Raw genomic sequence first — 27,670 nt, 5'->3', positions numbered from 1 at the left:
ATTTCACAATAATTTCCTAGTGTAGACATGTAAGGGTCCCATCTGGTCACTAGCAGGGAACACACGGGAGATTATGCAGGCTGAGCTAGAATCTTATTAGCTTCCCAGGAAAAACTCATGGAGTAAAATTAACTCATTGCTTAACATGGGACTTTATTAGAGACTGACTTTACTGCTCTTTTTTGCTCTGGCGCAGGCTTGTGTTTGGGATGGAAATTAATCTAAGGTGACGAGGAACCAGGACTCCTAGGGTGTGTCTAAACTACATGGCTCCATCGATGGAGCCATGTAGATTAGGCTGATCGGCAAAGGGAAATGAAGCCGCGATTTAAATAATTGCAGCTTCATTTAAATTTAAATGGCTGCCGCGCTGAGCCGACAAACAGCTGATCAGCTGTTTGTCGGCTCAGCGCGCTAGTCTGGACGCTCCCGCACCGACCTAGCCCTTTATCAACCTCCCCGTTATGCCTCGAAGGATGAGGTTTACCAGGGAGGTCGATAAAGGGCTTTCATGTCGGCAGGGGAGCGTCCAGACTGCCCCGATCTGCCGACAAACAGCTGATCGGCAGAGCGGGGCAGCCATTGAAATTTAAATGAAGCCGCGATTATTTAAATCGCGGCTTCATTTCCCTTTGCCGAACAAACAAATCTACATGGCTCCGTCGACGGAGGCATGTAGTCTAGACGTACCCCTAGGGTCTATTCCCAGCTGTGCAGGAGAAGTGTAGACAAGTCGATCAGAGCGCAGGTATGGCAGGCACTTCCCAGGCCTGCCCCTAACTCTCTTCATGCCCAGAGGCACCTCATTTCATCTTGCTGTGCCCCAGCCCCCAGCAGCTAAGGGAAGATGCTGAGCTGAGCCTCAAAGGCGGGGCAGGTTCTGAGGCTGAATTAATTCACGTTCGATAAGTGAGATGAGATTCTCTGATGGAAAATATTTGTAGGCAGTTCGACCATGTGTCCTCCCTGGGGGTCCGGACTGACACCGCTCCCCAGAAAGGCGCAGGCCTCAGCTTCCAGCGGAAAATGCAGGGGGGCACCTCAAGAGTTTGTGGGTGCTGGTAGGGGATGAGGGATCCTTCTCCTTCCCTTTCTCTTTCCCCGTCTGCACAAAGCCAGCAGCAGCAGCAGCGAGCTATAGCCAGGAAATTACAGCAACGCGAGAGCCCAGCTAAGACTCCCAGCTGGGGCTGGTGGTTTGGAACAGAAATGGTCAGAACTGCTAGGCGAGGACAAGAGGAGGCGGACGGGGAGCTCTGGGAAGTGGGCGCCATGGGCGAGGTAGGGAGGGCTCTTTGGCGGACGGGGGATTCTTGCCTCTCACTTGATTGCTAAGCCTCTTTGTAAGGGGCTGGTGCATGGGCCTCCGCCCTGGATTTCTGCCAGGGTCCCTGCAGGCTCTCGACGTTTGGCCCCAGGGCGGGAGAAAGGGGGTGTCACATCAAACGCCAGCGCCAACACCACGGGGGCGTGGAGGAGAGCCAGAGCCGTCCCCAGCAAGGCCTGGTGGGTGGCAGAGATGATCTAAGAGCAACGCCCAGACACCATGGTGATGGGTGCAGTATAAGACTCTAGACGGGCAGAGGGGGGGCCTCCAGGCCCTTCCCTTGCTGCTGGCACAACCCCTCGCGGGCCGGCTTAGCTCCACTTTTAGCACCGCGGCCCGCACACGGTGGCACTGGGGCTGAGGGACCCTTCCTGTCCTCTCCCGCAGGAGAATGTGGCAGTGGGGAAGTCGGGGCGCAGGATTCGGGCCTGGATCCGAGGGAGATCGCTCCACCTCGCCGCGCGGAGCCCGGGGAAAGGTAGGCGACTCCCACCCCCACGCGGCCAGGGCCGGGTTCCCAGCTAGGCACCAGGCTGGAGGCGCCAGGAAGTGAAAAAGTGGGTGGCAAGTTTCATTCCTTTTTCCGGAAAAGGCAAAGGGCGGCTGGGGGGCGCCCCGAGGATACGGAGCCCAGTGGCATGGAAGGTGTCATCATGCCCGTGGCTTGGCCTCCCTGCCTGTGACAAACCCCTAGCAGAGCCGGGTCCCAAGGAGCCCTGCCGCATGGTGGCTCACCATTGCCCGCCCTGCCCCCCACCTCCACGGGGAGCTGGGTCTGGGGGTAGACTCCAGGTACCCTGGGCACTAAGCAACCCCCCGCCCCAAGCTCTGTGTTCTCCCGGGAGGGCGCTGGGAGCTGCCCCCTGCCAGCCCGGACCTGGCACGGCCTGGCCCGGAGGTTGCTCCGCCTGGGGGGGACTGTTGCCAAGAGACAGCTCAGGAGCCTGGCAAACACTGCTGGGGGCAGGCGCACGCTCTGAGAGCCGCTCCGCAGGCCGGCGCCCGGGGCCGAACTGCCCCGAGAAAGTGCCCACGTGCCTCTGGGCCCAGGCAGGCTCCGGAGCTAGCGGCCCAGGGACACGTAGAGACGCCTCCGGCCCCCGTGCACACCCCTGCAGCGCCCGCTCCCGCTCTCCAGCCGTGCATGCCGGAGGCTCCACTTGCCATCAGCTTCCTGCTCTGAGGCCACCCGCCCCAGGCCCTCGTCCCTCGCGTGGGCCCAGATCCCAGAGCCCTTGGCCCACACCACCCAGGGATCTCTTGGCCTGCGGGCATGTCGGGAGAGCAGGACGCAGGGGCTGCTTGCGCAGTGATCTGCTTCAACTCCCTCAGCCCCGGGACACGCCACCCTGCCTGGCTGCAGCGGCCGGAGTGGCAGGGGGGACTTGGCCCAGCTGATGCTCCGGGGACCCAGCTTTCCAATGCCCAGTCTTCCCAGCAGCGTTACTTCGGAATACCCTAGTGCGCGTCTACACAGCCAGCTGTCATTTCGAAATAACGTCCGGCTGGAGGACTTCTTACTTCGACTCCCTAACTCTCATTTCTCGGGGTATGTCTACATATCAAAGTGATTTCAGGATAGCAGAGGTACCCCGAAATAGCTGCCCCTATAGCGGATGCGCATCTTTGCCATCCCTGGAATTTCCTGCCCCTGGAATTTCTACTACATGCATCTGACAAAGTAGGTCTTTGCCCATGTAAGCTTATGCTCCAATACACCTGTTAGTCTATAAGGTGCCACAGGACTCCTCGCCGCTTCTGCAGATCCAAACTAACACGGCTACCCCTCTGATATTTTCCATCCCTGTAACCCTCGGTCCACAAGGGTTAAGGGAAGTCTCGAAATAGCACTTTATTTGGAAATTGGGTGCTGTGGAGACAGCATCCAATTTCAAAATAGCCTATTTCGAAATAGACTCAGAATAAATGACGCAATTTGCGTAGCGCAAATTATTACTCGAAATTATTTAGGTATGCAAGTGGCATAGCTGAAGTTGCCTGGCTTAATTCGAATTTTGCCCTGCTGTGTAGACAAACCCTGATCTAATCCACATCCCATGCTGGGTGCAGGCATCTGTGGGAAGGGGTGCCACCTGGTGGCCAGTCTATATCATTGCAACCTGGGTAAAAGCAAGAGGAGGCTTCTTAAGAGAGAGGAATTAAGCCAGACAGTGACCCCAGAAGGCTTAGGCAACGCCTAGAGGCGGAACCCAGAGAATCTTGCTCCACAGTACCAGCCAGCCCGTACAGGTGCCCACCTGTGTGGCTACACAGGAGACGGAGGGAGGAGCTGGGATGTTCCAGTCCCAGCCGAGGACCAAAGGCCAGGCCCCCTGGGTTTGAGTCCCAGCTCTGGGACGTGGGACGAGTCCCCTCTGCCTCAGTTTCCCCGCCTGTGGCAGGAGGATCAATGTCCCACGGACAGTCAAGGGGTTAACAGACGCAGAGCTCTTGGGGAGCAGATGCTGGGGGAAACTGAGGCCGTGAGCCAGGACATGACTAGCCCAAGGTCATGCAAGACCTAGCTAGGAACTGAACTGTAAAACCGGCGTCAGTCCATCTGAAGGCCAAGCCCAGGCTGGTGACTCAGCAGCTCGTAGGAGGCCCTGGCCGGTCAGGCTGATCCATCCAGGCCTTCCCCGCCATCCTCGCAGGCTGCTGAGGGTGGAGCAGGAGGGGGATGGAACGTGCCCTCGCTGCCTGGTTTTGGCTGATCGCTGCGGCTGTGTCTCAGGGGAAGGGGGGCTGGTGTCCGGGGTTGGGTCACAGGGCTGGGAGAGTCCCACGCTGGCCAGATGTAGGGCGGGCTGTTTCTTGGAAAACGGGATGGTGGTTTGTGTTCTGAGCCAGCACTGAAGGCTCCGGGAAGAGAGCGGCTCCGAGCGCATCAGAGCAGAGTCCAGGACTTCAGGGGTGTCTGACTTAAACCCAGCTTCTCTGGGACCAGCGCACCTGGGTTCTGTGGCGACTTCTCTGGATCAGGTCCCTTAGTCGTAATTATTTGAACTGAGGTGGCAGCCATGAGCCCCAAGAACGAGCCAGGCTCCCGTCGTGCTAGGCACTGTGCGGACACAGCCATGCCTCAGTTTCCCTCCCCACGAAAGAATAAGTAGCACGACCCGCCCCTCTCTCCCAGCAGAAGGCCAGGTAATGCTTGTTGAACCTGCCACGGAAGAGTCAAATATTGCCCTCTCGGCGAAAGGCTCCGCTGTCCTGCTGAAGGGGAAAGGCTCAGTCTGTCGTCCTCAGAGTCCTGGGCAGGGGCTTTGTCAGAAGCGACGTTCCTGACTCAGAAGGGGACACCAGCCTGGCCCCATCTGTGCCGGGACCAGCCGGGACTCCCAACCTGCACCCCCGAGCAAAGGGCAGCACCGATCAACTGCCCCAGTGCATTGTGGGCAACTCCCCCTACATCTGTGACAATGCAGAGGTCAGTTCCTCCATTTCCCAGGTTCCGGCCTCTACAGGAGCAGGGGAGCAGGCATCCAGGGGTAGCAGGTTCGGGGGAGCAGTGCCTGGAACGATCACGGCCAGGGAGGCTGGAATTGGGCAGGAGGTTCCTGCCAGGAAATCCAGCTGCTAGAGTCCTGGTGGGGGAGCTGGCTCTGTAACCCACTGGGCACCATGAATTGTGGGGTGTTTTGTCGAGGAATTGGCCAGCTTGGAGTGCTCTGAGCCCTCCTGGTGCCAGGGGTCGAGACGCCTCGGAAGGGCGTAACGGGATTGTTGCTAATTGCTCGTGCGCTGCCCAGACACCTAGCGAGAGATAGTCCCTGTCCCAAACTGCTGACAGCCTGAGCGGACCAGGCAGACCCAGAGGAGGGAGGGGAAACCGAGGAACTGAATTCGGCTTGGCCATGGAGCACCCTGGCCTTGCACAAAACGAACAGGCAAAGCCTCACGCCCTGTCCCCATGTTGCCATCCAGACCCCGGCGCAGGGGAAACCGAGGCACGGAGCTGGAATGTAATGGGGGCAGACTTAGGGTCAGCACTTGGCTCAGCCCGCAGAGCTGGGCCCAGGTGTTGGGTGACGGACATGCAAGGGTGGGGCCATGGCCCCCAGCCCAGGGAAGGCTGATGGCAGGTTTAACTGGGTTCCCCTTCTCCCCAGCCAGGCCCTCTCTGCTAGATGCAGGAGGCAAAGGGCGAGAGCTGCAGAGCCATGGGGGGGGGGGGGGGGGAGGTGGCGGGGTCTTTGTGAGCCCTGAAGTCTCCCCATCCCTCACAGCTGTTTCTTCCGCCACGGCCAGGGTTGCGGGAGGACAGCCGGAGGGACACCGATTGTGTTGTGAATGTTGAACATTAAACCCTGTGCGTTGCACAAGAGTCTGGTGGAAAATGCTGTCCCAGCACTTTGTCAGGATTTACGACTCCACTGCTGCTGGCAGGGGGCATGCACGCACACACACACGTGCGCACACACAAACACACAAACACACCCCCTCTCCAATGTGCGTAACCTCTCTCGCGCGCGCTCTGTCCCTCTCTCGCTCTCATACACACAAACACCCCCCCCCTCCAATATGCGTAACCTCTCTCTCTCTCACACCCACACCCCCGCACAGAGTGCGTAACCAGGGCCGGCTTTAGGAAGTGCGGGGCCCGATTCGAACCGTTTCGACGGGGCCCTGGCAGCCAGGTTTTTTTGTTAAGCAAAAAAAAAAAAAAAAGAGTAACAGTCCCTTTAAATCCCCAGCTCCCCCCACCCCCGCCAGACGCAGCAGGGGAAGAATGTCTGAGAATTTGACATGTCCGGTATTCTTTAGGGCGCGGGCCCCGATTTGGGGAATCGAGCCAATCGGCCTAAAGCCGGCTCTGTGCGTAACCTCTCTGCCAAGAGCAGCTGCCACCTGGAGAGGGCGCCACTGCAGCAGCAAAGGCACCTGGGCATGAGCGTGTGGGCACAAACCGCCCCCCTGCATGCGGGCCAGGAGGTCTATGCCCGCGCCCACCGCGTACAGCCCACACGTGCCACGCGCCTGTGGGCACCATGCCTCCAGCCCTGCGTGCCGTCAAAAAGAGCTAGATACATTCAGGGAGCTTAGGTCCATCAGTGGCCATTAGCCAGGCTGGACGGGGGCGCGGGGGTGTCTCGAGCCTCTGTCAGAGGCTGGGAATGGGCGACGGGAGGAATCACTGGACGGTTCCTTGTTCTGTTCCCTCCCTCTGGGACCCCCGGCATTGGCCGCCGTCGGCAGACAGGCCACGGGGCGAGGTGACCGTGGATGCCTGACGCCAGCCCGGGGCCACGGGTGGGACGAAAGCCAGGCCCCCCGCTGGCCCTTTGCCGGAGCTGCCCGTGTAGCAGGAGCCAGGGGATCGCCCAGAGGGGGCTGTGTATGGAGACAATTAGCTTCTGTGGCAGTTCAGACGCGCCTTCCCGCTGTGCATCTGGGCTGGCTGGGGGGCCGCTCGCTCCCCATGACCAGGCAGGGTCGTACCCACCCCGGGGTGCGCTAGGCCCAAGCAGCAGGGTCGGGCCCGGCTCTGGTCCCGCCTGTCCTCGGTGATCCCTGACCGAGGCAGGTCAGGCGCATGTTGCTGCTGGCCGGGGGCCAGGCAGTGACAGGCTCTCGGCCGGTTATGAAACCCGTAATGAGAGTGCTGAGTTACACGGGCGGCCGGCCCCACCTGGCACCCGCCCACGAGTTCAAAGGGGCAGGGAGAGTCCCAGGCAGGGGGCGAGACAGAGCTCAGACCAGGGACAGGTGGCACCAGGGGGACCGGACACAGCAGAGCCTCCATTGCGTGGAGGGTCCCCGAGTTGCCGGGGAGGGGGGGCTGAGAGGCAGGCAGAGTTGTGGGGGGGCCCCCCTCAGGGCTGGACGAGCCAGGCGGCTGCAGGTTGGAACTGAGGGCAGACGCTGGCACCCCAGCTCTGGGTGGGTGGCGCACACCCCGGGGGTTGTGGGCGCTGCGTTGGGGAGGGAAATACACTCACCCAAATGGGGGGCAGGGGGAGTCAAGGAGAGACACCCCCACCCCCGGGAAGCTGCAGAGCTGAGAGGGGTGATGTTTCCCCACCCAGAGCTGCTTTGAGAGCTGGTCCATACAGGCAGGGAAAGGCCTAGGCGGGGGACACAGCCTCTCCCCACTTGACACCCGTCCCCACCACCAGGCCGTGCCCCTCCCCCGGCTCCCCTGCCCCCCCGCCGAGCAGCCGGGCAGGGCGGAGAGGGGGCGGCACTAACCACATGGACTGCCATAGGGCACGGGCACTCTGCCTCAGCACAATGGGCCCATTGATTCGGGGCAGGGGGGGAGGGGAAGCGCAGGAGCCTCGTCTGAGCCGGGGAGGGGCCCGTCGGCAGCTGGCAGGTGCCAGGGAACATTCCTGCCAGCGAGGGCGATGGGGCGCGGGGCTGGGTTGGCTCCGGGCGCCGCGGAAGCCTCGCCTTCCCCAGACGTGGTTCGCAGGCCAGTCTCGTCCGTCAGGACGCAGGTGCCCGAATGCCACCCCAGCGCTCAGGGCAGTTCGCAAACCCCCAAATGCCTGCAAAGGGGGCACTAAGTGCTCCTGCTGCAGACCTCCCGGGCCTGGCTCCAGGGAGACTCCTTGCCAGCAACTCTAGGCTGATGTTCCCTCTATTGTATTCCATCCATGTGCAGAATGAATTTTGTGCGGTGCACCAAGGCATGTGCGCATGTGCACCACCCACAGAAACACCTGCGGCTGGTGGCTGTGGGCGCTCTGCTAATCAGCCGGGTGGCATTTGAATCTCTCCTGGGTGGCCATCCAAGCACTCGGCTTACAGGGAACACTGCTCTCCGGCCCGCCTCTCAGCCTCCCCGCTGGGCACTAGCGCCTGCCCCAGCCCCTTTCGGATGCCTCCTGCCACAGGATCCCAGTGTCGAGGGGCAGGCCGGCACCCCCATCCAAGAAAGACAAGGAGAACTACACCTGTGGCTGGAGGACAGGGCAGGAACTGAGACGAGGAGACAGGCCCAGGGTCACAAAAAGCAAACTGCGGTTTCTAGCCCAGCGCTCTAACCACTAGGCCAGCCGCCCTCTCCAGGGCTGTGGTGATCACAGGCTCTGTGAAGGCTTCATGGGCTGAGTGAACCCACGACCCTGGTCCAACATCCCCTTGGTCCCCAAAGGCCAAGACGAAGGCTGATGCAAATACTAGGGCTAGGGAGCACCAGGGGGTAGGTGGCATCTCCCAGCGGCTTGGCTAAAGAGAAGGGGCCGGGCGTGGGGGGTGTGTGTGTGTGCGGGGGCGGGGGGGAGTTATCCACCAAGCCACGGAGCGACAAAGTTAATAGCAAAGCGAGCAGCCCTGCACCTGCCATGAGGCCTTTTGTTGATCCTGCCGGGCCAGCCAGGCTGTTTTTCCTCTCCCCGGAGTGATGTCAAGCAGGGGGCGTGGGCTGCCCGCCGCCAGCCAGCCAGGTAGATAAAGGAGTAGAGCGAAACAGGAATCCCCAGTTTCTCTGTCAAGCCAGCAGGGCCAGAGCGTCTCCCCGCCGCTGGGGCCAGGTAGGCGGCGGGGGGGCTCCCCCCCACACTAGCCTGGGACGAGGGGTACAGCGCGGAACGTGGGGGGAGGGCAAGTGGGGGCCTGCCGCCCCTAGAGCCGGCACGGCTGGGGGGCAGCCCCCCCCCCCATTTCAGGCGAACGGGCGCTCTCTTCCGCCTCTCTCGCTCCTTCACCGGTTCTTTGTTCCGCCCTCCCTCCGTTCCTACTTTTCTTCCCTTCTTTTCTCGCCCCCTCCCTCCGCTTTCCCGCCTGCTCCCCGACCAGCCGCTCCTCCTCCTGCTGCCCGGCAGAAGCCGAGAGGGAGGCGAGCAGAGGGGATGCTTCGGGACAGGAGTCTCTCCCCCCCCCCTTCGCGGCGTCTTACTCCTGGGTTGTGCGCGGGGGCGGGCGAGACGGGAAGGGGAGCCCTGTCTGCTGCCGGGAAGGGAGGAGCTGCCGGGAGGGGCTCCCGCGGAAACACCTGCAGCTCTCGGCCTGTTTCGGGCTCTGGCAGCCGGCTCTGAGCTGGGCTGGCATCTCTGAGGCTGAGTGGGCCCACCCGGGCCTGTGCCTTGGTCATCGGCCGTCCCAGGCTCCCGCGTGGACCGGGAACCCCAGGCCAGGCCATGTCAGAGGCACCCGGGCAAACAGGCCCTGTTGGTGCTGAGCAATCCGAGGCCAGCGAGCGCCGACCTGAGGCCACGGTGATGGGCAGGGGGTAAGGACCTAGTTAGAGCCGACTGGGGAATGCAATAGACTCGGGTAGGGGGAGACCTGCCCAGGAATATCCCAGCAGGTTATGGAGGAGAACAGCGATGGCAGACGGGGGCTGGTCGAGCCAGCCTGCCTGGGACCCGGGAGTCCCTGAGCCCCATTGGGGTGTTGTGCTGGTGGGATTCTCTTTGGCCTCCTCCCTTGGCTCGTTTCCTTTGCTGCTGAGCCGATGCCTAGGGAAGTCAATAAAGGAAGTCAGCTGTCGCGGGCTCAGAGGGAAGGGCCGCTCGTGGGCTGGTAACTGCTTAAAAGGCAGGACACAAAGGGGAGGAATAATTGGTCAGTTCTCAGAATGGAGAGAGGTAACTAGAGGGGTTCCCCCAGGGTCCGTACTGGGACCAATCCTATTCAATCTGTGTATAAATGATCTGGAGAAAGGGGTAAACAGCGAGGCGGCAACATTGGCAGATGATACCAAAGTGCTCAAGAGAGTTAACATCCACTCCGTGTGCAGCGGCAGTCAAAAAAGCAAACTGAATGTTGGGAATCATTAAAAAAGGGACAGAAAATAAGACAGAGACTATCTTGTTGCCTCTATGTAAGTCCAGGGCATGCGCACATCTCGAATATTGCATGCAGACGTGGTCACCTCATCTCAAAAAAGATCTCTTGGCACCGAAAAAGGTTCAGAAAAGGGCAATAAATATGATTAGGAGTTTGGAACAGGTCCCATATGAAGAGAGATTAAAAAGACCGGTACTTTTCAGTTTAGAAAAGAGGAGACTAAGGAGGATGTGATAGAGGTCTATAAAATCATGAGTGGTGTGGAGAAAGTGAATAAGGAAAAGTTATTTACTTGTTCCGATAACACAAGAACTAGGGGTCACCAACTGAAATGAATGGGTAGCAGGTTTAAAAAAAACAAATGGAAGTTTTTTCTTCATGCACCATACAGTCAACCTGTGGAACTCCTTGCCACAGGATGATGTGAAGGCCAGGACTTTAAGAGGGTTCAAAAAAAGAGCTAGATAGATTCATGGGGGTTAGGTCCATCAATGGCTGTTAGCCGGGATGGACAAGAATGGTGTCCCTGGCCTCTGTTTGTCAGAGGCTGGGAATGGGCAACAGGAGATGGATCACCTGATGATTCTCTGTTCTATTCAGTCCCTCTGGGGCCCCTGGCATTGGCCATTGTGGGAAGAGAGTATATGGGCCTAGATGGACCTTTGGGCTGACTCTGTATGGCTGGTCTTATGTTCTTAAGGGCCTGCGCCCTTAACGCAGCCCTGCCTGGATTTTCCATCCTATTAACCCTTTGCGTGCTGCCTGCCTGGTCTCTGAACCAGAACCTGGCTAATCACGTGGCTGCGTGGCAAAGAGCTGTGCTGCGGCTGAGGGGGGGAGACTTCCTGGCCCCTCCTAGCCAGTGTCCTCCAGTTCTGTGGTCAAAATCCTGCTGACCCCTGAAGGTACCTATTGGCCAGAATCACAGAATCCTAGAGCTGGAAGAGACCTCAGGAGTCAAGTCCAGCCCCCTGCCCAAGGCAGGACCAACCCCAACTCAATTAACCCAGCCAGGGCTTTGTCAAGCCGGGACTTAAAAACCTTCAGGGATGGAGATTCCACCCCCTCCCTAGGGACCCCCTCCCAGTGCTTCCCCACCCTCCTAGGGAAAGAGTTTTTCCTAATGTCCAACCTAGACCTCCCCCACTGCATCTTGAGCCCATTGCTCCTCGTTCTGCCATCCGGCACTACTGAGAACAGCCTCTCTCCATCCTCTTTGGAACCCCCCTTCAGGAAGTTGAAGGCTGCTATCAAATCCCCACCCCCAGCCCGCTCCTGCATCCTCCCTCCCTCCCCACCCCCAGCCTGTTCCTGCACCCTCCCTCCCACCCAACCTGGATCCGAGAGACCCCGGGGGCAGCGTCTTGTGGGAGGCGGATGAGGCGATGGGCTACGTTTCAGGCATCGGCAGGGGGCCCGTCCCAGCAGCTTGGTGCATCAGACAGTGCTAAGCTGGGGGGGTTAACAAGGTGTCTCCTCGATGCTTTGTTCTGGCTTCATTTGGTTCCCGCATATCAGTTCGTTCCCCCCACGGCGAGCCCGCCGGTCAAGCCGTGCGCAGAGCTCTGATTTTGGCGTTGTCGGGGGTAAGCGGTGTCCCCGCCAGGGTGCCGCTCCGTGTCCTGCACGTTGTCGTAAGGTCGGGGGAGGAGATCTCGGGCTGCCGAGAGCCGTCTTCTCAAGCGAGTTGGACCGGGTGTCTCTGTCGCTTTTTACGGCTCCCAGCTCTTCTCCGGTTTGCTGATGGCTCGGGGGTCACCGAGTGCACGACCCTGAGGAGTCAGGGTGAGACGTGCCAATGGGATCCCGGGAGCCGGGTGCCCGGCGAGACGTCAGACTTGGGTCCCAGAGGTGCGCCACCGTATCACTTTGCAAATGCTTCGCATTCTAGGCCTGTGCTTTAGCCAAACTCCACATCCAGCTGCAGGTTGGACCTGCCTGCTCCGGCACACTGGGGACCTGACTGGTTCTGGAGGAGAGATTTTGCCAGACCAACGGAGGTCATATCAGACCAAGTGCTGGCTGCTAGGGTTGCCAGGTGTTCCAGCCCTGCAATTCATTTTCCCCAACTGCAAAGTGCAGGTAAAGCACCTGCCCCTGTAGAACAAGGCAGTCCAGTATGTATTTTCGCCTCCTGCCCAGTAAAAACATTCAGAAAATTCAGGACACCTAAAATGTCCAGTATTTTTGGACTTTTTTCCCGGCCAGGAGGCAAAAATCCCGGGTGCTTACCTGGTTCTGCAGGGGATCTATCCAGCCCGGAGCAGGAAGACAAGATGGTGGATGGCCATCAGCAGCCTGTCAGGGCCAAAAAACCTCAAAGGCATTTCTTAAAGGGGCCATGCTGTTTTTTATTTAATTTTTTTTGCTCAACAACTTTGGTCTCCCCCTATTTTTCCCTGGTGGGCTTTTTTGCGGGGGAGAGGAGGGCGTGTTTGGTATTTTTGGTTAAACCATCTGGCAACCCTACTGGCTGGCTCCCGCCACACTCCTGGCCCTGCTGCCCTGTTGGTCCTGTTCCCCCTTGCCTGCCACGCCGAACAGCCCAGCTCAGCCCTGCTGGGTGGCCCCACTGTGGCGTGCTGGGCTTCTGGCTGGCTGGCAACCCGTAGCCCTGCCAGCCTCTGGGTTCTTAGCTACCAGCTCTCCACCCAGACACTCTGGTCCAGCAACGTCCTGTCCGACCGGAGAGTCCTGGTTTCCAGAGCTTCGACCTCTCCCTAAATTCTCCTTCCTGTTTCACAGGGATGCAGTGATCTTTGCTTCACATCTTGCGTGGCTTTGCCGCCACCGTTAAAACAGGCTGCTGGGCTTCACCCTAGAGGTGGCTGCATTCCAGGGAGAGGGAGCGGATGCCTGGGCTCTGAAACCCAGGCTCGGCTGTCAGCTGACCAGCAGATGGGGCCATGCTAGATGTCTCCAATCCCCAACGGGTGGGGCCATGCGAGATATCCGCTGGTGAAGCTGAGCCGCGATGCTAGTTGTCTGGAAAGCTACTTTGCAAAGTCAGGCCTTGAAATTGCTCCCACCCCCCTTCCCGGGCGGCACATAGGAACGTTCAAGCACAAACACCTCGGAAAGTTGCTCCTGACACAGCACGAGCCTGGGACCTTGACCAGAGACGGACCCAGAGACGGACAATGGACTTTGAGCTTCCTGGCCTACAGGGCAGGCAGCAACCTGAGGAGGGGGGAGGAGGGAGACAAATATGCCCTCCTCCCTAGGGACTGTAAATAAGAAATGAATGATTAAACCGCGAGATCAATGGGCCTCTCGCCTTGGCCGGTTGAACAAATTAAACTTTAAATGGGGCTGCTTTTCCCCAGGGCTCGCTGGTGTTGGCTGCGTGCCGATGTCCCTGGGTGGTGGTAGTGGTGTTGTTGTTTTGAGAGCTGTGAGTGTGCAGGGACATGGGTGCGTGTGTTCAGTCTGCCGGCGGGTGACCTGGGTGGTTTTAGGTGTGCACCTCGGCGGGTGTAGGCAGGTGGGTGTGTTTTGAAGCCAACCCCCTGGATTTGCCTGGAGCCAGGAAGTTGTTTCCCAAGAGGAGGCTCCCCGGCAGAGAACGCCCTCGTTTGCAAATTTGGGAGTTGGCGGATTGTGACCCAGTTTTCTGGGGCACAAGTTGCAGCCAGGGAGGTTGAGGTTGGACCTTAGGAAAAAACCTTCTTACCTGGCAGGGTGGTTGAGCACAGGACTAAATTGCCTAGGGAGGTTGTGGAATCTCCATCCCTGGAGATATGGAAGAGCAGCTTAGACAGACACCTGTCAGGGATGATGTAGATGGTGCTTGGTCCTGCCGTGAGGGCAGGGGACTGGACCTGATGACCTCTTGAGGTCCCTTCCAGTTCTAGGAGTCCTGCTATCCTTCAGGCCTGGCTGGGCCTCTTAGCCCCCCTTTGTCGAGACGGGAGGAGATCAGAGAAACACTGAGCTTCAGAGTTAGTGCTGACGTGCTTTCCGAGCGGCAGCTGAGATTCTAATAGCTCCGGGCACTGATCCCCAGATGTGAGCGATATTCCCTCACCCGTCTTATCTGTCTGTCTAGCTCTGCACTAAGCTCCAGAGGTTGCAGGTTCAGTTCCGCCTGTTGGTGTTACGTGAGCATTGCACAACGTAATGCTTTGGGGCAGGTCCCCAGCGTGGGGGGTGAGAAGGAATCAGGCCGGTGACTCGTCAGGCCATGTTGACCGAACTCGCCTTGCTCGTTTGATCCCTTGTATGTGTGGAAATTAACTCTGTGGTGCAGGAGCACAGAGGGGATTAAAGAAATGAGGCCGAAGCTTGGTCTATACTGAAAACCCCTGGCCGACACAGCTGTGCTGGCTAATCCTGCAGTGCAGACTAGGGATGAAATAGTGTAGTCAATTAACTGATAAGCAGAAGTGTATAGGTTAATGCTAGAGACAACAAGCATTCCCCACTCCACCCCCGCGCTTGCCAGTGAATTTTTTAGCAGCCTGGTTCAGTCTTGGCTTGCGACTGGTCGGGGACCTACCCCTGCTCCATTTCTGCACTTAAAGTGTATTAGGAGGAGTCGGGTGGGCAGGCAGCTCAGCTCAGTCCTGGCTCACGCCGGGTCCGGGATACCCCCGCTGCAGCTCCGCATTTAAAGTGTATTAGGAGCCGGGTGGGCAGTTCCTAGCTCAGTTCCAGCTCGGACTGTGTCCTGTGAGGGGATCTGGGTTTTAAACTGGCTCCCCTCATGGACCAGTTCTCGCCTGGCACCCCACGCTGCTGCCTCTGATACAGAGGCAGCAGCACGGAGTGACAGGGGGCACCTTGGGAGCAGGGCCGGAGCGCACTGGCTGCCGGCCCCACCCTCGGGAAATATAGACTAGTCGACTCACCGCTAAGAATTCATGAGGTTACTCGACTATTCAAGTAACCGATATTTCACAGCCCCAGTGCAGACACAGCTACGTGGCCAGACGAAGGTTTCCGTTGATGTTGCTAATATCCGTCCGCGAGGTGGTGTTCCTGCACCGACGAAGACCCCTTCTGCCAGTGCGGGTGGTGTCTCCCGCACAGGCCTGTGCTGCCATAGCAACGCCGCCAGAGCTGTGCCAAGAGGCTCTCACAGTGTAGACACAGTGTAAGGAGTGTCTTCGGCGCTCTAATACCTCCCCTCTTTGACCCTGTCCCCACAGGGTCTCTCCAGCCCTGCTGGTTCATTTCAGCCCTTCGTTGGTTTCGCTTGGCACCGTGGCTCAGCTCAACCGCAGACGACAGGCTTTTATTTTATGGCAAGAAGTCACAGGCCACTGCAACACCCTCAGGTTTCAGGTTATAAACCTTTCATCCGACTGGGGGACAGACAGAAAACGTCCCCTGTCAGATTTGTATGGAGATGAGGCGTAACTGTGAGGGGTTGGACCTTCCGCTGGAGCGTTTGGCTGTTGGTGTCTCTCGTAAAGACAGGTTAATGGGCAGCTTGGACCCCTGATTTGCTCTGTGATCTACAGGGCCCAATTCTCCTCCCACCCTGCCGTTTGCTGGTGGCCTAGCTCTGTGAGTCAGTGGAGTTATTCTTCATCTGCCCCAGCGTGAGAGACCGTGTATTTCCCTGTGTGCATGCCAGCTGTTGGTCCGATGGTCGCACTGACACTTAGGAAGGGCCAGACCCAGCGTTGTACAGAGGATAAAAGCAGGATCAGGACGTGACAGGTCAGCCCGGTCTCCAAAGCTCCTTGCACCGGTATTGACGTCAAAGCAAGGAACGCGTCGAGGAACGAAGAGCCAAAGTTACTAGGCGACGGCACGGCTGTAAATTGCTGGATGACGGGCTCTTGATCTTGAGGGTTGTGGGGACGTGGGGCTCGTTACAGCTAGAAACTTGCTCCGGGGCTGGACATACTGGACGGGTGAATTCTCGGTCTTTCCAGTTGGGCCATGCTTTCATGAGGGAGATGGGTCATTTCGGAAAATATGTTAATGAGGGCAGACCCTGGGGCTCCTTGCAACCAGCCACCAGGCTCCTAAGGGTTTGAAACTTTTCCAGGCACCAGTTTAAAAAGGCGTAGCAGACACGCCGTTGGACACAAGCGATTTTTCTACCCGTCTAGAGGGTGTCCGTCGCGGAGGCATTGGAGCATTGGTGCAATCGATATTGAATTCCTCCTCGCCCCCCCTTCTCCTCCCAAGGAAGCAGGGCAGGTCTGTTATCCCTGCTTTTATCCCTGAGATGCAAAGAGACCAAAGGCCACATGGTTAAATGGATTTAGGCACCTGCTGGGCAGCCTCTCTGCCTCTTTAGGTACCTAAATACCTTAGGAATCGGTTCCTAAGTGGCTTGTCCATGATCACAAGGAGACAGGGCATAAAACTGAATTCTCTAGCTCTTTAACCCCTTCCTCCCTGGAGCCTTTTTAGGCTCTGCCTCCCAAAGCCCCCTTTCTATCAGCCCGACTCAGGTCAGCGAGCACCCAGGCCCTTGGCCCCTGCTAAGGGTGTGGGTCACAGCCGGAGTCCCAGTGTCACTGTGCAGTGTGGACACATTCACGCGGCGGTGAGACGCAGGCCCAGCAATTATAAACACACGCAGCTTTGGACTCCCCACTGCCGGATTCACAATGTTGTGTAAACATGCCCAAAAAACCGCAGTGAGGGTAGCCGTGCGTGTCTGTCACTTTAAAAACAACACATCGCTTTGTGGCACTAAGCAACATATTTAGAACAAATATAAATATAAAAAAGATAAAGAAGCATGCGCTTTCGTGGGTAAAACCCACTTCCTCAGATGAATTGGAGTGGACATCACAGAAACCCAGAGATCTGTATAACTGCAGAGGAAGTACCTGTCCATTGTAGGATCTGTGTTAATGAGGCTAATTAAGTGGGCTGGATGTGTCCCATTCATAGCTTTTGATGTGGAAATGGGGGACGTCAAAGGTCGGGGAAATTGGCTTTGTAATGCGCCCACCAGTTTAATGTCTTTATTCAAGCCCAGGGTAACGGTGTCAAAATTCCAGCTCTCTCTGTAACTGGTTAGAGACATTCCTTTGTAGCAGACTGGCCACTTTTACATCCATGACTGAGTGCCCCGGCAGGTGAAAATATTCCCCTACGGATTTGTGTGTGTGTGTTACCATTTCTGAAGGCTGATTTGGGTCCATTTGTCGGGTTGGCTGATATCCATGGCAGAGGGGCATTGCTGGCACTGGACGGCAGCAGAAGACGTGCAGTTGTAGGAGCCCCTAATTTTGTGGCTTATGTGGTTAGGCCCTGTGATAAACAGAACGTCATGGCTTAGCTCTGGGGTCATTGCTTTAGCCCTTAGTGGCTCTCTTGTCTCCTGATATGACACCTTGCTCTCGTGGGTTGTGTTGTTGCTGGCAGCTACTGGATTAGCCGTCTAGTCAACATTCAAACTTTAGACTCAAACATTGCCCGTATCCGTGTGCAAATCCCTTAGAAGTGTGTGTAAACACCTCATAAAACTGAAACAATTTACCGGATTGGTTCACACACGGAGCAAAATCAGATCCAACACAGTCACGCCTGTCTTTTTATTACAATCATCTGGTGTCACTCAAGGGCTGATAGGCATCTGGGGTGGGTCTTTAAGCCCTCCTGAAGTGACTTAGGCGCACAAGTCCTAGTGCAGGTTAATCAGGCTTGTGCTCCTAAATTACTTATGCTCTTTTGAAAGTCACATCTGTGCAGTGTAACGCCGCAGGTATTCCGGGCAGGTACTAGTTAAAATGCTGCAGCGTCTTCCAGGCACAATGCGATATGAGAACGGGAGCTACCCAGCTTGCTAGATCTCAGCACTTTGCACTTCTGGGGCAGTTTCATCCCTGAAAATTGCCTTGTTTCATGGGGGCAGGCGCTTTGCCTGCACTTTGCAGTTGGGGAAAACGAGTTGCAGTGAGGGCCTGGGATGCAGCCAAGCTCTCTGAGGCTACGGCTACACGGCAGCGCCATTTCGGGATACTGGGGGGAGGGGTGCAGGGCTGGAACACCAATGCGGGCTCCCTGCTGGTGGGCGGAATCCTCGAACCCACGGCCCACCTGCAGGGTGGTGACGGGCCACGCTCTGAGACCCACAGCTCTCGCTGTATAGGGGGTCCTGACCTGGAGCTGGGTCTGTGGGGAGAATGTGCGGAAATTCTGCTGTGTTTGCAGCCTCTGGCTCGTCAGAGGACTTTCACCCCGGGCCTCTGCTGGCCTCTCGGCCCCTCGTGGGCTCTGCCCTCATCCGCAGTCCGGGCTGCGCTAGTGGGGAGTTTACGACACAGCAGCCGGGCTGGCTGAGCTCCACACACAGCTGCGTCTCCTCGTGGCCCCTCCAGTCTTCTGACCATGCCTCTGTGTGACTGGCCCGGCTCCAGAAACCCTTCCTTTCCCTGGATCTCCCCAGAGCCACAGCCAAGGCAGATGGTAGAACCAGCATCAACAGACAAAGACTTTATCCCTCATCGCCCTAGCCAGGAGGTGGGGTGGGGAGTGGCCAGAGACTCTGCTGGTCCTATGCCCTTCCTCAGCCCACGGAAAGTTGCTTTTTGCAGCCTTGGAACTTCCCAGAAAAGCACCCAGCTGTAGAAAAGGGGTCGTAACCCCGAGCCAAGCAATCAAGCCCCCCTGGATGGCGGCCCTCAGCCACGGCAGTTACAGGATTTGGTTCAGCTGGAGTTAATGGCTAGACTTGGGCATCTCTGTCCAGAGTCTGAGCCTGCGGCTGGTCCTTTCCACCTGCATTCGGAAGCGGAATAGGCCTGGCACCCGGTAGGGTACAGTCACGAGGGGTAGCGACCCGCATGCCACAGGGCACAAAGCAACGGCGAACAGCAGGGGTCAGGAAGGAACCTGGGGCTGTGTTGCAGAGCTCGGTGGCAGGGAGGAAAACTGCACTTTCCTCTGATGCATTCAGCCTTAGTCACCGTCCGAGGCAAGTTACCAGACCGGGTTGACTTGGTTGTGGCCGGGCAAGTGCAGTGAAGGGCTGGGGCTCATTGGGCTGGGCCAGATGGACCACGGGTCCATTCCAGCTGGACAGCCCCTTTGATGTCTCTCACTCACCCCTCAGTCCTGCGCCACACGGCGCAGCCGGGCCGTGAAGCACGGGGCTTTTCTCCTTGACAAGGGCTCAGGACCCCACAGCGCCCTTGCTAGGATCGGAAAGGTCTCCGTCAGCTGGATGGCCCAGATACCAAGGGGGTGAGCTGTTGCAGGGAGGGGCCAGCTGTTCACCCTGCTGGAAAGAACCAGGTGTAGAACTGGTTTAGCTAGAAGCAGCGAGGTGGATGGGCTGCGGGGTAGGGGGAGAGATGATCCGTTCCATTCGGCTGGGCACTCGGCTCAGTGCCTTGCTGGTGGTGCCAGGGGGACTCACCCCTGTACAGAGGGTCTAAGCGCCACCTAAATAGTGGAGGCAAATCCCATCATTTTGCCCCAGAGAACTTTTTACAATAAATGAATTCAAAACCATAGAATTTGTTCCTTACTAAAAAATCCCAGCCAGTGTTCCCGCTAATCTTTTCCACCCACGTGCAGACTTTTCCCATGCTTGTGTGGAATACATTTTTTATGTGCACCGAGGCTTGTGCAAATGTGCACCGCCAGTAGAAACACAAAATCTAGTTGCAGGCGCTCTGCTAATCAGCGGGGCAACCCTGGAATCTCTCCTGAGCGGCTGCATAAGCACCCAGCTTACAGGGAACCCCGATCCCAACATTAGCAGACTGATTATGATTGGGAAGCATGTCCTAAACCCCTCAAATGCAGCCACCTCTGGAGCAGGGCACTGCTGTTTGTAACAGCTCACACCTGACATGGGATTATACCTGCAGTCAGGGTGTGGAGAATTTTGCACCGGGGGTGGAATGTAGGTCAGCCGAACGCAGTTCCCCGAGACTGGGATTTTGGCAGGGGCCTGCGGGGAATACCTTGGTTCCAGTGCAAGGCAGATGTGCATCACATCCATGTGATTGGGGACAGTGTGTATGTGTGTGGGGGGTTTACACGCGCTTGAAAGATTTCAGATTGAAGGCCCCTGGACTTTCAGTCATGGGGGGTGGGTAACGGTAGGGCTGGTGGAGTCAAGCCCCCAACACCGCCCCTTCTGCCCAAGCCCCACCCCACGGGAGCCAAGCCGCCCCCAGCACTATGGGGAGGTGGGGCGTCACGCAGTCCTGGAGCACACGGCATGCGCGCCCCCAGTGTGCCTACAACAGGCTTCTGGGGGCGGAATCTGGGGGGGCCGGCTGGCAAACTCTGTCCGGCCCATAGGCCATCCTGGACTAAGTCATATCCCCCGTGTGCCAATTCCCCCCCTCTCTGGGCAGGTGCCTCACTGGCCCTCTGTTGCGATAATTAATTATAAGGCACCTGGCTGATCTTTGGGCACCAAAATACCTTGAAAACCTGACTCTCCAGGCTTCCTGGCAGGGGCCATTCCAGGTGGGTGCAGAAATCCTGGCCAGGATTTACCAGTGATCTTGCCTGGGAACAACTTTTCTCTAAGGATGCACAGGAGCCGGGCATGGGGCTGGCACTTTCTACCTGTGGGTTCTCTGCAAAGGCAGGGGTGGATTCCTCTTCCTCCTGGGAAGGGCTTCTGGGTGCAGGTGGGGAACTGGAATGAGATGGCTGGGCCCAGGCAAGGATGTTCCCCTTTGAGTGTCAGACGACTGGCCATGCCCCGTCCGTGGGGCAGCCCCCCATGCCAGGGAGCTGGGGAAGAGGAAACACCCACAGGGTCGGGCAGGCTGTGGCCCCATGCCCGGCCTCGCCATGGTGCCTGGCAGTGCCCGTTGCGCAAGCCGCCTGGCACTCGTGGCTCGGCGTTGCAGTTTGTCGGGGGCGGGTGGATGTTTTCGAGCGGGATCGAAAAGGCAGGAAGCCGGGAGGGTGAATCACAGCTCAGGGCCCTCCTTAAAGGAACCCTGCCCCCTTGCCTCCGGGGCCAGGGTGGCGTGAGTCAGAGCCCACGGGGGAGGGAAGAAAACAGCAAGAAGTTGACACACTGAGAATCCTTCCCCAGCTCCCTCCTCACCCCAGCCCAGACCCCGTCCTGGATGAACAACACTGCTATGCCGGGAGATGTCAGTGGGGCAGGGGCAGGGGTCTCCGAACGGGGAGCCTGGCATTGCAGGGAGGCTCCTGCCTGGTAGGGGACGTGCCCCTTCCCCCTCCCCCATTCCCCCATGCTCATGGAGCTGCAGACGGCTCCAGCTTTAATACTTCAGTGGTTTTAATGATGTTCTCCCAGGCCCATAAAACCTGCTTGGGTAGCGACACCAAGAGGAGGGGCCGGGGGCTCTCTTTACCCCCCCCCCCCCCGCAACTGCATCAGCCCCAGCCAGAAGGAGCTGGCTGGTTGTGCCCACCCGTCCATGCCCCTGACAACCGGGGGGAGGGGGAGGGAGAGTGGGTTCGCTGGCAGCAAATGCAGGGCTGGATGGATTCAATCGGGGCCCGGCGACTGGTCATGTGTCCCCCCCTGGGGTTCCCTGCTAACCCTCAGAAGCCTGGGAGAGCCTGCCCTCAGACCCCCTCCCTGCCCGCCACAGGCCTCCGCCGGCCCAGCGGGGTGGGGAGAGTTCGGTCTCATGGCTGGCAAAGGGGGTGAATGTGATGGTGTGATGTAGTGTCAGTACCTTGCTGGTCTCTATGCTTGGGCTGTGGGCTGTGGGCAGTGGGTGACCCCTACTGGCCAGTGTCCAGAGCACTGCCCTGCAGGTGGGTTGCCGAAGACCCAACCGGTCTGACCGGTTGAGGGCAGCCAGGGAACTAGGAAGTGAGGGTTGGGGGAAGGAGCAGTCTGGGGCTGGAATCATGAAGGAACCAGTCTTAGGAGGGGGCTGGAATCTAGGGGCCCAGGGACCCCATCTCACGGGGTCTGAGGCATCCTGGCCTAGACTCCGTTAGACACATCACGTCTATGCTGGGCAGTATCTGGGAGAAGCAATAAACCCCTCTCTGTTCTACTGGCTGGTGGAGTCTGTTCTTGCTGCTACGGGGCTGCAGGATCGGAGGAACCCCAACCCGTCATCACAGCTCCCTCCCCCACCCTCCAACCTGTGGGCCACCCAAGAGTAGTGTGAAAACCCCAAAGGCCCGGTTCTCCCTCCGACCATATCTCGGCGTGGGGCAGTCTAGCTCCTGCCATGTCTCCCCGGGCACCACGCCCTGGCTTCTCCCTCCCTGGGAGCCAGGAGAGGTCACGTGTGTAATTAGCAGCCGAAGATGCCCGGGGTCCTGTCTCCAGAGGGATCCCTGAAGCATGATTTCAAGCAGGGCTGAGACAGCGGAGGAGGAGGGGGGTGCAGCAGCGGGAGAGGGCCTCCCCTCCAACTGGGGGCACAGCCTGCCCGTGGGGGTCCTGGGTGGCGAGGGAAGGGAGGCTGAGCTGGTAGGAGCAGCGATGGCGTGGGAGCCTGGAACGGGGGGGCCTCCTGCTCTCAGCTGCGTGGGCCTCGATCCTGGGGCGTCAGGGGAGTAACCGGGCTCAGAATCTGGCCCCCGGAGCTGGCCGGCCAGAGCCTCATTATCCACCCAGTCCTGCCCAGGGTTTGTTTCACACTCCGGCCGTCTGTCCCATTGCTCGCTGGGCCCGGTGGAGAACCCGGTGCCCCCGCTTGTCTCATCACACCGTTTCCCACTCAAACGACCGTGGCCGGGGACAGACCCGGGGGAGAGGGGCAGACGCAATATCCCTGCCACGTGGCCATGCCCAGAAAGCCACTGGTCTGCCCCATCTTTGGAGCCCTGCCCCGGCCGCCACGAGGGGTCCCTCAGGAGAACCGAGCGGCATGACAGCCGGGGGGATCCCCTAGACATCCGCGAACAACTCAATGGGGCAGCTCACGGGTGGCCCCTGCATTGACGGTGCTGCCTGGGAACCAGTGAGGGGAGGAGACCTGTGGAGAGAAGGGTGGGGCGGTGCTGAGTCACCTGCTGACGCATCCCTTTCTGGTGGACCGAAGGCGACCGGCGAGCCGAGGGCAGGCTGATGAACCGGCGCCCTCGGGAGCCCAGCTGCTGCTGGGGAGAGGCCCCACGGGCCAGATACCAGCACCCCCCGGGGTTGGCGGTTCTTCCTTCTGATGCCCGGCGCCTTGCGCTGCACCTGGGGGGTCGCCAGGCAGGCTCCGGATCGGGCAGGCTCCGGGGGAGCCAAGCGTGTCTCAGCCTGCAGGGTGAGTAAGTGACTGACACCCAGCGCCGGCTGCCAGGCCGGAGAGTGGCACTCACGCAAACCTGGGACTGCTGAGTGGGGAGGGTTCCCAGGGGTCCAGTTTTGAACCGGACAGTCCAGTATTGGAGCTTTCTGTTCGGGAAACACATTGAGACAATAGAACTGTCGGGTATTTTCTAAATCAGATGGAATGTCGATTGTGATGGACTGTCAAGTGTGTCCCGTATGTTTGTTGAGACCATCTGGCAACCCTATGAGTGGGCCAGGCTGCCAGGAAAGCAGACAGGGGCAGGCTGGACCGGAGAGTAACTGCCCCGCCCAGAGAGGACACGGGTCAGTTGCTGGAGGCACCAGGGAGCATGATCCCTCCCCAGCAAGCATTTCATAGACTCGTGTGTAGGCTCCCTTTGTTCTAGGGTTCTCTGGCTTTTACTGGGAGGATCCTTGGTGCTGCAATCTAGCCCTAGAAAACTACAACTCCCATGATGCCTTTGGAAAAAAAGGAGGGAAACTGTAGCTCTCTTCCTGGCAGTGCAGGGAGAGGGCTGGGGGGGCTCCAATTTGGAGAGAGGAGCCAGATTGCTGGTGTGGAGCCTTTTCCAATCCAGGAGGTGCTGCTGGGAGCCTGCTGGGGCTTGGATCTAGCCGGCTGCTTCAGGGGCTGTTGGTGATTGTCCCTGGGCCTGTGGCGGAGAAGGGCCTGGATAGAGGGTGCTGTGAGTAACTGGGGCTGTTTGGGAAAGTGCTTCCTGCACCGAAGACAAACTGACTCTGGGTCCAAAGAGAGGCAGGGTGAACTGCCCAGGGAACCAGAACTGCTGGCAGCTGATGGAGCACTTGAGTCTCCTTCTCCTCTTGGGAACAGACCCAGACTCACGGGCTTGGTTCAACACTCTGGCCAAGCTGGCATATTTGGGACCATCGGGAGTGAGAGATGCCCATCAGGGAGCTGTTGGACGTGGTGTTGGTATTGTAGGGAAGGTTTGCAACTTTCCCACAGCAGGGTGATGAGGAGGGGGCCGGAGCACATGACCTACGAGGGGAGGCTGAGGGATTTGGGCGTGTTTAGTCTACAGAAGACTGAGGGGGGATTTGAGAGCAGCCTTCAGCTCCCTGAAGGGGGGTTCCAAAGAGGATGGAGAGAGGCTGTTCTCAGGGGTGGCAGAATGAGGAGCAATGGGCTCAAGTTGTAGTGGGGAAGGTCGAGGTTGGATATTGAACATAAGAACATAAGAACTAGGGTGGCAGTGTAGACATACCCTTATACTTCCTGCCTTCACCGCCTCCTCTGGCAAGGAGTTCCACAGGTTGACTATGCACTGTGTGAAGAAGAACTTTTGCTTATTAGTTTTAAACCTGCTACCCATTAATTTCATTTGGTGTCCTCTAGTTCTTATATTATGGGAACTAATGAATAACTTTTCTTTATTCACCCTCTCCACACCACTCATGCTTTTATAGACCTCTATCATATCCCCCCTCAGTCTCCTCTTTTCCAAACTGAAAAGTCCCAGTCACTTTAGCCTCTCCTCATTTGGGACCCGTTCCAAACCCCTAATCATTTTAGTTGCCCTTTTCTGAACCCTTTCCAAGGCCAAAATACCTTTTTTGAGGTGAGGAGACCACATCTGTACACAGTATTCCAGATGTGGGGGTCCCATAGTTTTATACAGGGGCAGTAAGATATTCTGGGTCTTATTTTCTATCCCTTTCTTAATAATTCCTAACATCCTATTTGCCTTTTTGACCGCCGCAGCACACTGTGTGGAAGTTTTCAGAGAACTGTCCATGATAACTCCAAGACTGAGAAAAACTCTTTCCCTAGGAGGGTGGGGAAGCGCGGGGAGGGAGTCCCTAGGGAGGGGGTGGAATCTCCATCCCTAGAGGTTTTTAAGTCCCGATTTGAGAGAGCCCTGGCTGGGTTAATGGAGTTGGGGTTGGTCCTGCTTTGGGCAGGACTTGATGACTCCCAAGGTCTCTGCCCGCCCTGGGATTCTCTGATTCTAGGGTGAGCTGCAGACACAGGTGAAAGGAAGCAGGCGGGCCGTGGCGTGAGGCCCAGCAAGAACTAACTGAGCTGTGGCACAAGCCGCCAGGGAGTTATTTAAGAGCTGGCAGGGACCTGGATAGCGATAGGACAGGACCTGTAAGACATGTGAAGGGCCTTTCACCTCTGGCTACAGGAATCCGGCCCCCATTTCGGACACACCGCCGGGGCAAGCGGTGGGGGGAAGAAGGGGGTCTGTCAGGTGGCTTTGCCTCAGACGGGGCTTTCTCTTGGTTAGGGTCAGACTCTGCTTGTAGCCGCATCGGCGCCAAGCCGAGGGACCCCCCCTCCGGAGAGTCGCTGGCGGAACATGAGCTACGGCTTCCAGCCTGGCTCTGTGGGGCGCAGGCCTCATGGGGACGGGGTGATAGCTGCCCTGTGCGCTGGCACCCAGTCCGCTCCCCAGTCTGACAGTCACCCAGGGGTGGAAGGATAAGGGGAGGGATTCCTCCCCGTCTGACTGGCGCCTGGTGCTCCCTGCCGCCTGCCAATCCCTGCCCAGGCCTGGGCACCGCTCTCCCTGGGGGTCCTAGGTGCCCAGACTCCCTGAGGGGGCTTAGGTCTCATTCCCCAGCGTGACCTGTTGCTCTCTCTGTCCCTGGCTGGGAAGAGGGGGGTGCACTTCAAAGCAGATTCCCTTGGCCGGAGATCAGGCCCGGCACAGGGTGAGGGGCAGGGGCCCCCAGCTCACACAGACTGTGGCTGCGCTTGGCGCTCGGCTTGGCGGGCGGGGAGGGCGCTGTGGCTTGAAGGAGGCCACTGAGGCAGGCGTAACCATCCCGGCCTCCTCCCTTCTCCCGGCAGATAATGCCATGGACCTGGCCGCACTGCGGAACGACCTGCCCACCACCCTGGACAACCTGTACCAGGGCTGCCTGGAGCCGGAGCGAGCCAGGAGCCTGCCCAAAGGTGCCGCCTTCTCCACCAGCGAGCGGGACAAGGGCGGGCTGCTGCCCGGCGGCGACATGAAGCGCTCGCAGCCGCTGGTCATCCAAGTCTGCAGGTGGGGGGCAGCGCGTGGGAGGGGGGCGCCTTCCTGGGCCCCATGATTTTCCCAGCAGTGTCTCTGGCCTGTCCTGGGGGGTGGGGAGCAAGTGTCTCCATCCCCCCAACCCACACGGGCTCGGAAGCTGGCGCATGTTAAAGCACAGGGCTGAGAATCAGGGCTCATGGGTTCTGCGCTTGGCACTGGGAGGAGCATGGGGCCTAGTGGTTAGAGTGTGGGGGGGGGGCTGAGAATCAGGGCTCATGGGTTCTGTGCTTGGCACTGGGAGGAGCATGGAGCCTAGTGGTTAGAGTGAGGGGGAGGCTGAGAATCAGGGTGCATGGGTTCTGCGCTTGGCACTGGGAGGAGCATGGAGCCTAGTGGTTAGAGTGAGGGGGAGGCTGAGAATCAGGGTGCATGGGTTCTGCGCTTGGCACTGGGAGGAGCATGGAGCCTAGTGGTTAGAGTGAGGGGGGGCTGAGAATCAGGGTGCATGGGTTCTGTGCTTGGCACTGGGAGGAGCATGGAGCCTAGTGGTTAGAGTGTGGGGGGGGCTGAGAATCAGGGCGCATGGGTTCTGCGCTTGGCACTGGGAGGAGCATGGAGCCTAGTGGTTAGAGTGTGGGGGGGGGCTGAGAATCAGGGTGCATGGGTTCTGTGCTTGGCACTGGGAGGAGCATGGAGCCTAGTGGTTAGAGTGAGGGAGAGGCTGAGAATCAGGGTGCATGGGTTCTGCGCTTGGCACTGGGAGGAGCATGGAGCCTAGTGGTTAGAGTGAGGGGGGGCTGAGAATCAGGGTGCATGGGTTCTGTGCTTGGCACTGGGAGGAGCATGGGGCCTAGTGGTTAGAGTGAGGGGGGGGCTGAGAATCAGGGTGCATGGGTTCTGTGCTTGGCACTGGGAGGAGCATGGGGCCTAGTGGTTAGAGTGTGGGGGGGGGCTGAGAATCAGGGTGCATGGGTTCTGTGCTTGGCACTGGGAGGAGCATGGGGCCTAGTGGTTAGAGTGTGGGGGGGGGGGGCTGAGAATCAGGGTGCCTGAGTTCCGTGCCCAGCACTGCCACTGACTTGCTGTGCAGCCTGGGGTGAGTCTCTTCATACCTCAGTTTCCCCAACTGCAAAATGGAGGCTTGTGCCACGGGGCAGGAGGGGCGCATCAGCTAGTGGGGAGACCCACCAGGAGGAGACAGGCCAACAGCCCGGATGGAGGCTGCTTCTCACAGGGCAACCAAATATCCCCCGGTGAATAGAAAAGGAGCCAGAGTCTCCCAGTCCTGTGCCACAGGCGTCCTCTACCCCCGAGTGGCCCATACACCCTTACTTCCCCAGTGCCCAGGCTGCTCAGCTGGGCTTAGCCCCGTCCTCTGGCTCTGGTGGCGCCACAGCCCCTGGCATGAAGAGACGGCCCCTTGTAAAGGCTCTTTCCTGGCTG

At 58.6% G+C, this 27,670-nt stretch overlaps 1 protein-coding gene across 7 annotated transcripts in view; it reads left to right on the top strand.

Moving 5' to 3' along the window:
• GRB7 (growth factor receptor bound protein 7) overlaps positions 1–27,670 on the top strand; it is a 48,416-nt gene that overhangs the window by 5,816 nt on the left and 14,930 nt on the right. For 2 of the 7 annotated variants that reach the window (XM_075911587.1, XM_075911584.1), the window contains exons 2-3: positions 1,715–1,805; positions 26,059–26,257. In XM_075911587.1, the coding sequence (XP_075767702.1) occupies positions 26,067–26,257 (191 nt within the window). In that variant the 5' untranslated portion in view covers positions 1,715–1,805; positions 26,059–26,066. Of the gene's footprint in view, positions 1–663; positions 1,282–1,714; positions 1,806–8,622; positions 8,809–26,058; positions 26,258–27,670 lie in introns of those variants that run through there. The other 5 variants (XM_075911583.1, XM_075911582.1, XM_075911585.1 and 2 more) reach the window with 5 other exon arrangements.

The sequence above is a fragment of the Pelodiscus sinensis genome, chromosome 29 (genome assembly GCF_049634645.1).
Source record: "Pelodiscus sinensis isolate JC-2024 chromosome 29, ASM4963464v1, whole genome shotgun sequence".
NCBI lineage: Eukaryota > Metazoa > Chordata > Testudines > Trionychidae > Pelodiscus > Pelodiscus sinensis.
The sequence above is the reverse complement of the archived record's forward strand: the minus strand, read 5'-3'. Positions and strand labels throughout refer to the sequence as shown.